The sequence below is a fragment of the Syngnathus leptorhynchus genome, chromosome 10, assembly GCF_054491065.1.
Source record: "Syngnathus leptorhynchus isolate UIUO chromosome 10, UIUO_Slep, whole genome shotgun sequence".
Lineage (NCBI taxonomy): Eukaryota > Metazoa > Chordata > Actinopteri > Syngnathiformes > Syngnathidae > Syngnathus > Syngnathus leptorhynchus.
In genome coordinates this window covers 11,545,001-11,555,000 of record NC_141204.1, presented here as the reverse complement: position 1 = coordinate 11,555,000, position 10,000 = coordinate 11,545,001, and the positions used below count along the sequence as shown (strand labels likewise).

General features: G+C 42.9%; 2 protein-coding genes across 4 annotated transcripts in view; one reads left to right on the top strand and one right to left on the bottom strand.

The window, feature by feature from the left end:
• Window positions 1-3,748: 3,748 nt before the first annotated feature.
• Window positions 3,749-7,583, bottom strand: runx2a (RUNX family transcription factor 2a). Its single transcript, XM_085922273.1, has 6 exons — window positions 7,535-7,583; window positions 5,945-6,135; window positions 5,478-5,637; window positions 5,035-5,139; window positions 4,818-4,883; window positions 3,749-4,464 (listed from the first exon to the last, which is right to left on the bottom strand). Exons 1-6 carry the CDS (start codon window positions 7,581-7,583, stop codon window positions 4,097-4,099), a joined length of 939 nt encoding a protein of 312 aa, XP_085778399.1. The 3' UTR covers window positions 3,749-4,096.
• The window catches only part of supt3h (SPT3 homolog, SAGA and STAGA complex component), a 6,111-nt gene continuing 2,653 nt past the window's right edge, over window positions 6,543-10,000 (top strand). For all 3 annotated transcript variants that reach the window (XM_085922272.1, XM_085922271.1, XM_085922270.1), the window contains exons 1-7: window positions 6,543-6,620; window positions 7,110-7,225; window positions 8,411-8,495; window positions 9,132-9,218; window positions 9,326-9,422; window positions 9,490-9,638; window positions 9,717-9,792. In XM_085922272.1, coding sequence (XP_085778398.1) covers window positions 7,143-7,225; window positions 8,411-8,495; window positions 9,132-9,218; window positions 9,326-9,422; window positions 9,490-9,638; window positions 9,717-9,792 — 577 coding nt within the window. In that variant the 5' untranslated portion in view covers window positions 6,543-6,620; window positions 7,110-7,142. The remainder of the gene's footprint in view (window positions 6,621-7,109; window positions 7,226-8,410; window positions 8,496-9,131; window positions 9,219-9,325; window positions 9,423-9,489; window positions 9,639-9,716; window positions 9,793-10,000) is intronic.

Sequence of the window (10,000 nt, the reverse complement as noted above, 5' to 3'; positions counted from 1 at the left end):
TGTGTGTGTGTGTGTGTGTACGTGCGTGCGCATTTGTGTGTGTGTGCATATAAATGTCAGACTGTTCAAGTGTATCATGTGTGTAACAGTTTGTCTATGCATATATATGTGTGTGTGTGTGTGTGTGTGTGTGTGTGTGTGTGTGTGTGTGTGTGTGTGCGCTTGCGTGTGCTTGTGTGTGTGTTTGTGACTGTGTTTGTGAGTGTGCATCGCCTGGCATGGAGAGGAAGTCCTATATTGTCTGAGGACACAATGGCTTTGAGTCCTGGCCCAGCATTCCCTCCTTGTCACTTTTCTTATCTGGCCGCCGGTTCCCAAAACGTTGAGATTTGTGTGTGTGTGTGCGTGTGTGCATGTGTGCATGTGTGTTTGCCACTTGGGTGTGTATGAGTGAGTAATTGGGAACTTTGAAAGGAAACGGGTAGCGTTTTTCTATTGCGCGGGCGCTACCTGAAGGTCATTGCGATTGGCTATCTCCAAGCTATTGTGCTAAGGTCAAGGGAATTGATTTGCGAGTGAAAAGCTTTTTCCCGGGCCAGAACGCCGTCAACGCAATTCATGTCAGGGGGCGGCCATTTTGCCTTGTATTCCACTTGCTGTGCGCTGAAAATTACATCACAGTGGTGGCCAGAAACGACCAAATCGCAGTTCACCTCTTTGCCGGTCTTTGTCACGTGTCATTCGCAAAATGAGTCTCTAGTCACTGTAACGTCATTTGCAGTCGACAGCAGGCAAGAAGCCAAAATGACTGCCCCATGAGAAGAAGTATGAAGTAAAGGTTTTAAACCCAGGTTCAAGTTTCAAAGCCAAGATTAGGTTGTTGAATTAGACTTTTAAGCCTGTATAAGTTAAGGTTTCAACTAGGGCTGGGTGAGTACCCAAACCAGGTCGGGGAGAGTGGGGTAATTTGTGTCATGGGGCAAGTAGTCCCACCCCTGTTTTCCAGAATATCATAGAAGAAGTTGGTCACGTGACCACCTATTTTTGAAGGGGCATCTATTTCATTCATCCTGCAGAGAAGGGAGACACATGGCTTGAGAGGTAAGCCCATTTAAGTTCAAAAAACATTTGTTTGCCCTCAAAAGTATAATTTCTATGACTAAGTGTTTTTTGATTGCTGTGTTTGAACAATTATAAACAACTTTGAAAACAGTTCACACGTGTTTTAGTGCTTTAGTAAGCTACAGCATGAGTCCATAGAGTTAGCATGATGCTTGCGCAAAACAGCAGGGGGATGCATTTTTTTCAAAATGGTGGGTCTGGGGTAATTTGTGTCAAAGGGCCTGGGGTAGGTTGTGCCCCAACTTATTGTTTTTTTTACTATATATTACTTTCTTGTATTTTATTGTTATTGTACATTGTATTCTTACATTTGATCACTAAAACTATGTGATATTCTAAATTTTAGACCATCATGCCACGCAACTACAAACGCAAGACAGACAGGGTTTCAACTCCTCTTGAGGAGTTGGAAAGAGCAGTGAAAGAGGTGCAAGAAGGAAAGACCGTACGTCAGGTTGGAAAGGAGATGAAGATGTACAGGATGACCATAAAACTTGATAAGAAAAAAGTAGGTGCAGTAACAAAGCCAGGATATGAAAGAACAGAAGCTGCCAAATCTCTCATTAATGAGACCATGGAGAAAGATCTTGCTGACCATATTAGAACCCTAGCAGCAATGTTTCATGGCATAGATTGACATGCCTGCCAGCTGGACCAGAGACAAAAAAGCAGGTTAGATGAAGTATAGGTTATGTGATAGTTATTTGGAGTGGATAGTTTCAACCTAACCTAAATCTTAACCTTCTCTAGGACCTGATTAGTTCAGTGCCTTTAAGCGCGATACCGTTTGGCATGCCGTACTTCTGAAGCAACCTGTCTTTAAAAAGCACAATGTCAAAGCCACAGAAAGAAAGAACAGAATTGTTAAAAAGAAAATCAAAACTAGAATCATGACCAACACACCTAAGAAGATGGAGTCGGAGAAGGCTCACAAAGAAAAAGAAGATAAAAAGGCTTAACAGGAAAAGAAAAAGAATGAAAAGGGCTATGAAAGCTGCAAATGAAAACAAAACCAAGAAGAAAATGACCGTGTACAGTAACTCAGAAGAAAACTCCACCACCATTGATGAGGCAGAAGATGGCCTGGAGAACATCCATAGCAGAGAAAAGAAACAGGCTGAAAGGAAGAAAAGGAGTGGAAATAAGAAGGGGAGCCTGAAAGAGTCAAAGCAAAACAAATCCAAAAAGAAAGTGCTCCCCAGTAGCTCAGAAGAGAGTGATGTTCCGCTTCCACTTAGTGATGTCTCTGAATATGACAGTTCAGATGTCCAGAGTGATGATGATGATGGTGACAAGAATCTGTCTGCTGTTGACTTTGTCATTGTGAGGTTTGCGGATAAAAAAAATCCAAATCCTATAACAATGTTGGATTGGTGGAGTATTTTGAAGGTGACGAGATCAGCGCAAAGTTTCTGAAGCAAAGTTCTACGAGGTCTCTTCATGGAAAGCGCATTTTCACATCTAGAGAGAATGATGAAGGAGTCATCCCTAGAGGTGATGTGCTTAAGAAATTACCCACATCACAAAAACTTGGTGGCACAGTCAGAAGGAAGCATACGTACATTTACATTCCCCTGCAGCATTGACACATAGGATGTTCAGTCGTAGGCCGAATCTGGGAAGAGATTCAGCTGCAGATGCTTAGGTGCTCATTTTGGAATTTAGATTTTGTTCTGAGTAGCCTATGTGTTCACACCACACCACAAAACTTGGTTGTGCAGCCAGAAAGGAACAGAAGTTCATATTTCCAAGACTCAATTAGGTGTTCATGTGACTGTATAGGCCTTGTTATAGAAATGTGGCCTTTGATGTTGCTAAAACTTTAAATAAAAGTTAAACAAGTATTTTGTATTGAATTTGTCTTTCTTTTATATAGCATTATCATTTGTGAGATTAAAATGATCTGTTTTACTTCAATTATCAATGGCACAATTTACCTCAGTGTATTTTCTCTAATGGCACAACTTACCCCATACCTGGGGCAAGTTGTGCCACAAAACCACTTTTTTTTTCTAAAGCTGTATTTCTCAAACAGTTTGTTTAAAATCCAAAGTAATTGTTCCCAGGGATGCACAACATCCTAAAGTATATGTAGCTATCTTAGTTGGAGACATTACTGTTATCCCCTTGCTTTAAGGGCACTTTAAGGAAAAATTGGCACTACTTACCCCACTCTCCCCTATTGTATTTTATTGTTATTTAGACAACTCGATGACTTTGTATGCATGTAAAAAAGTTTCAAAAACATTTGTTCCTAAATCATTCAATCAAACATTTTCTTCTGGATAGCACGCCTCCTTCTTGGGTTTTTATTGTTGTCCGCTAGGATTGAGACATAATGACCACAGCTGGTGACTCCGTGACTGCTGCGCCAAAAAAATACTCACAATCTCGCACAAGAATCAAGATGAAAACTTCAACATGTCTTTTTTTAATCCCGCGCAGAACTTGTGACAGCACTGAAAGCAGGCCGCCTTCCTGCAGGCTGCAAGCGTGGATTGCCAAACTACGTCTGTGTTGAATTGATTCAGGCGGCGGTTTTGCCATGTGACTCTACATTTGGAAACATGGCTGGGAGTGTTTCTTGCCCAATGACAGAAGCTCAATTGTATTTTTATTTGCGACGTGTGTTTGAATGCTTGGCTCCATAAAAGAAAATCTTTACAAAAATACAAGGGGTCAAACGATCAGATCAGCAGATAAAGTATGTCCAAACCTCACTGTTGTCATCTTGGCATATAGGGCAGGCACATCTGGAAGGTATCCAGAGAGCTTGACTTTTTCCACATTTCATGTTACGCTCCAAAATGGGTTAATATTATGTTCCACTCAAGACTAATTCAACACCCTGTTAAGAAAATTGGCTGCAAATGTATTCATAATAAGAATCACGTAAATGCAACCCTTAAACTATCTCCTATCATTTTTTAATAGTACAATACATGTGCGAGATTAGTTGATTCTGTCCAGTCTACTGAGGATGTTGACAATGTAAAGATTCAGGAATCAATGGTGGCTCGCCATCTCCGTTGTCTCAATAAGGCCTCCACACAGGTTCCTCTCCCCTGAGGGTCAAACACGCCCCCTCAATGTAAGCGCTCAATGCCACCGCTGCCGCCGCGCCTCCATCATCCCCCGTCTGGATGGCTTGGTTGGGCCCATAATAGAAAGGGCCACCGTGGCTGAGCGGAGGGGGGGACGTCGAGTTAAGGTAGGAGGCATAAGCGGGGGGCTGGGCGGAGTAGGACAGGACGGGATGGCACTGACGCTGGTGCTGGCACTGGCGCTGTTTCTGGTGACGCATTGTGACAGGCGGAGGAAAGGAAGACGTCAAGGCGGCCATCTGACCCAACAGGGCTGGCTCGCTGGACCATAGGGAGGACGAGGACCAAGTTCTGCAGTCTGGAGAGGAGGACTACGGTTACCCATTATGCACACTCAACCTAATCTGGAGACTAGAAAATGGGAAGTATGGCAACTTCCTTTGGAGTATCTAGGTTTTATGTCAATAAAAACATGAATAAATATGATGGCCTTGGTACTCAATCCACTTAGGGAGTTGGAAAACCGCAAATCCACTTGGACAAACATGGTCTCAAAGACACAAGTGTGCAGCTGATGCCACACACCAAAAGACAGCAGAACAAATGCAGCAAACACATGAATGAAACATTATTAAACAATGTAGAAAACACATGCTTACAAAATGGCAATGACGGAAAGCATCACAAATATGCAAAAGTACTTTTTTTTACCAGAAGATGATAAGCCACGGCTGGATGATCTAAAAAGTGCTGACTCCACTTCTTTCTGATGCTGTCCTGGGAGATAAAAGCAATGGCCTCAATAGCAATCAACTAAAAAATGAAAATAAATATTAAGTCAAAGTCAAAAGTCAAAGTCACTTTTGACTTATTAATATAATTATTCCATGATTGTTTGTGTTTTCAGTGTGGGGGGGTATGCACTGACGTCTGGGCATACGCGGGCCGTCCACCGTCACCTTGATGGCCCTGTGCAGCGTGGCCACCTGAGGGGGCGTGGTCAGCACGTTGATGGACAAGGTGAAGCTCTTGCCTGGAGGGAGAGAGAGAGAAAGAGAAAGCGTGTGAGAGAGAGGGAGTGAAAGAGAGAGAGAGAGAGAGAGAGAGAGAGAGAGAGAGAGAGAGAGAGAGAGCGAGAGAGCGAGAGCGAGAGAGCGAGAGAGCGAGAGAGAGAGAGAGAGAGAGAGAGAGAGAGAGAGAGAGAGAGAGAGAGAGAGAGAGAGAGAGAAACATCTGTTATCATTAAATGTGACTACGACTGGTTTGGCGTGTGGTCTGCTTGATGTCAGCTAACATAGACTCCAGAACTCCAGTGACTCTGAACAGAATAAGCCGTGTTGAGGATGATGGATAATTTCATTTCCCTTCTACCTCTGCCGCTGCGGCCAATGAAGCGCAGGTCATTGAAGTGGGCGTGTCCCTGCCTCATGGTGGCCGTGGCGTTGCGTAACTCGGCGCTGCTGTTGTCATCGTTTCCCGCCATCAGCGTGACCAGTGCGCCATCTGGCACGTCATTGCCCAAGGAAATGACCTGAACAATAGAGGAAAATGGTACATGCTTTTCAAGGAAGTTATCAGTTATCAATATTAATAATCCCTGCTGATTCTGCTTAAATTTTGATGGTTATACGATGTACACTGTTATGTACCAAATGAGGGAATGTAGAAGGGCTCACACTTTTCACATTTTCAGAAATTCATAAAAGAATGTTAAAAGAATTGTTTAATTTCCCACTTAATGGATGGGCAGGCACTGAAGTGCGTATTTGTATAGGTATAACACATTCAAAAGCCGTTTTTTCTCTAAAGGTGTAATTTTAACACAGGCAAGTGCTCACAGTGAAAGGTCGAGGCAAGGTCTTGTTGCACCTCCAGTGATACGGCAGGCTGCTGCACAGGAAGTTGGGGCTGTCAGTGGCCACCAGGCTTCTGGCGAACGCTGCACCATGCTCGTGGAGGTCGCACGTTTTGGCTTCGTCCAGGTTGAGGTTGGATGGCGATGGAGCAGGTCGATTCTTCGACACAGCATCTAATTGACACAAAGTGTATGGGTTTTCTTACGGTATTGTACATATGTTGTGAAATAGAAAGCTTACTTGCAAACTTCAGTAATATGGCCATTATCTTTCCATTGACATTTTTACAAAAACGAGGCATACAATGGCCATTTATTTTCAATACCTTCTCATTTTTGAAAGAATAAGATCTTGCTCTAAAAAAAACAAGACAAAAAAAAACCCTCCCCCAAACTGCCGTAAATAAGACTTGCTTTAGTTTTTGCAAAAGGACAAATCATTTATAGATATATAAAATCAAACTATTAAATACAAATATTTATTTAAATATTTATTTTCTTTATTCTAAAAATATTAAACAGTTCAGCGAAAACTACACGTAGTGCCATGCACGCTATTTTCCCGGCCCCTCTAATTGCGTCATCAAAACGCGCCGGGATTCCACTGAAACCTAAACACGCTGCACAAACAACGGCGACGCATCGCCGTAGAACTTTTGGTGAGGTTTACTCATGTCTTGCTCTATATGTCCCTATTTTATCTGCCGTCATGTTTTTGTCTGTCTTTTTTGTGTTCGTGGAGTATTAATGCCTCCTTAACCGCACTGTTTGAATATGGCGCAACGGTGTCGTTTTTATTATTCAGATTTGACTACCGGAGGGGAAGCAGTGCGGTTAAAGCACCTGCCGGTGTACGTGTGAATGTGTGTTGCGGCAATATGTTAATTGTATTGTGGCGTTCTTTTTAGCGTTTGGCTCGGCCTAACCCTAAGTGTGATTGATGCATTTATGAAAACAAAATCAAACCACCAAATAACCATAATACCATACAAAAAAAACATAAAAGGGATTTCCGGTCATCTTTTCCAACTGCGGTGAAGAAAATTGAAAAAGATGTTGGAAATTACACTACACGTTTTAGTCTTTTAAAACTGTGGAGTCAATGTGTTATTGTTATCGAGTAAAAGTGTCTTGATGTTTTTGTTTAGCATCGGAGTTTGTGACTAGTCCAGAGAGGTCACATGGCTGGTTCGGCCATCAGCGGCTCCCGAGAACGTCCTGCTGCAACCAGGACCAGTTTTATACCTGAGATACAGGGCATGATGTATGTCTCTCTCTCTCTCTTTCTCTCACTCTCTCTCACTCTCACTCTCACTCTCTCTCTCACACACTCTCTCTCACACACACTCTCTCTCTCACACTCTCTCTCTCTCACACACTCTCTCTCTCACACTCTCTCTCACTCTCACACTCTCTCTCACACACACACACACACACACACACACACACACACACACACACACACACACACACACACACACACACACACACACACACACACACACACACACACACACACACACACACACACACACTTTCTCTCGTTCTTTCCCACTCACACACAAAGACTCACTTGTATAGAGTGTGTGGCCGCTGGCATGGAAGAGACTGTTTGAAGACATGTCAGCCTGTATATGAACACATACCACAAAGCACATGGTCACAATACAATTGAAAGGCATCATACCGTTTCAATGACAATCTTTCACCGAATGCTTTATTATTTCTCTCTCTCAAATGTGATTTGCGTCATGGCACCCAAAATAACACATTTGCAATTGGATAACTGCATATGGGAATCAGGTTGTACAGTCAAAATCTAATGTAAATATCATACATTAGCAGTGTATACATTCAGTGTGTGTCATGTAGATTTGGCACATTTGAAGGCGTACAGAACATTCATTAAAAATAAAGGTGTACGAGGATGTGTTCCCTTCTGTTCTCTGACTCCTCACTGCCATCTCTTAAAAGACTAAACGAGTAGCAAAAATAAATTTTTTTGACTTTATTCTAGTTTTTTTACCCCAAAGAAGAAACTAACATGCATTTGAGAGGATAATTTTAGATATACATTTTAAAATCTCATGGTCATCATGCCCAGCTGGCGTTTATGTATTACTCACCTGGTGTGTCGTTGGCGGTCGGAGACGCCTGCAAGCCAGTCAGCCTCAAAACCGAACCCCAAGCCTCAGGGTGAACCTCTCAACCTCAAAGTCCCCTCTCGGTCATGTGAGCGACAGCTGCCGAGGACCAATCACGGCACAGGGGTGGCGGGCTGGGGAAAGATGAGAATGGATGTCGAGGATGTGGTTTTCAACTTTGTGGGTTGTCCTGGAACTTCTTTCTCTACATGCAAATGGAAGGTTTACCCAAATGTGTGTGACTCACCTGTGTGTTTGCCCAAATGTGTGTGAATCACCTGTGCGTGTGTGTCTGTGTATGTTAGGTTTTCCCTGGGAGATGCGCGCAGGCCTCTGCACGAGACAGCAGCCCTGGTGGAGGACATTGTGCATACACAGCTTATCGCCATGGTAACAAAGTCAAAAAGTCAAAGTCCGCTTTATTGTCAATTTCTTCACATGTTAAGGCACACAAAGAGATCGAAATTACGTTTCCCACCGTCCTACGGTGACTAGACAGTACACAACAGTCACAATCAAATAGCACAAAGAGTAAAAACGAACAGACAAGAGCAACGAATAAGTAATAAGCAAATAACCAAAATAAATAAACAATAAATAAATAAGAGCAGCCAATTGGAGCAAGCGTGCTAATAGCAGACAGCCAGCTCATAGCGCAAAAGAACAGGACGTCATGCAGCAGAGGGTGGAGGGGGGAGGGAATTCAGGATCCGGACAGCTTGGAGTACGAAGCTGTTTCTGAGTCTGGAAACGCACTGTTTTACACATAATGATGTTAAGTAGACACATTTTGCATTTTCTCCTGAAGTTTTCTTTCAAAAAGAAAGTCAGAAAAGAAAGGCAAACTTAAAATGAAGCGTTCAGACATGCTTAACTCACTGTGCCCAGCATGTGGTACTGCAAGACAAGGCTGGCCTTTTGATTGAGCAATTTTCAAATGCGACATTTGTATATGGCAAAAGATATTTATGATAACAATCGCTTGAGAATGTCCATGTTACTTACTAAGTATAATGTGGTGATCAGCTTCATCAGGCCAGCGAGGGCGCCACCCTTCGTGGTTCGAGGGTCATCGCGGTTGAGGACATCCTCTTCCTAATGCGCAGAGACAAGGTCAGCACAGTAAACATGCACAAACTGAGTGAAACTCTAGGAAAATCTAAATATTTCTTTGGAAAATGTTCTTGGTTAAAAAAAGGTTTCTTTTTGTGAGTGTGCAGAGGAAGGTCTCAAGGCTGCTGAAGTATCTCCAGTTCCGCGATTACAAGTCAAAGCTTCTCAAGAGCCTGGACGACGATGATGGGCAGCAAGAACAAGGTGGGCCTTTTGCATTTTTTTCTACCAAATCACAAAACCCAAACAATAACACCAAATTGGGGCACAGGGGCAGGATTGTTGGCCACAGTCGGCGCGAGCAACCAGCGTCGCCAGCGTTTGGCTCAGGATTACCTGCTGTGGTTGGACCACACGGGTGAGCTCCTGTCGCTGGCCGAGCGGCAGGAGATGGACCCGGTCAAGCAAGAGAGGCTGGAGGTGGTTGCCGTGGCGACGCACCATTAAGATCATCTTTTAGGATTAAGGGCTCTAATGGTGATTATTATGAAATTCTAGCGTATGGAGCGTCACAGCAAAGTGATGGACCAGACACAGTACGCCGAATTCTGTGAGAGTCGACAGCTCAGTTTTGGTAACTGTCAAAATAGCTGTACACATTGATACACACATTTCTTAATCAATTCTCAATCATTATGATTCTTTCAAGATTTCTTCTAATATTCTACGAGTTTAAATTACCATTCAATTCTGGTAACATTTCTTAATCAATTCTCAATCATTATGATTCTTTCAAGATTTCTTCTAATATTCTACGAGTTTAAATTACTATTTAATTCTGG

What these genes read in the sequence shown, in the direction of transcription:
- runx2a (XM_085922273.1), bottom strand. Translation starts at nt 7,583, where the DNA reads ATGTCTTCAAACAGTCTCTTCCATGCCAGCGGCCACACACTCTATACA. An exon ending in CGGCCACACACTCTATACAA is followed by an intron (nt 6,136 to 7,534) that starts GTGAGTCTTTGT and finishes TGTGTCAATTAG; the next exon opens with ATGCTGTGTCGAAGAATCGA. An exon ending in CGGCCCGCGTATGCCCAGAC is followed by an intron (nt 4,884 to 5,034) that starts GTCAGTGCATAC and finishes TTTATCTCCCAG; the next exon opens with GACAGCATCAGAAAGAAGTG.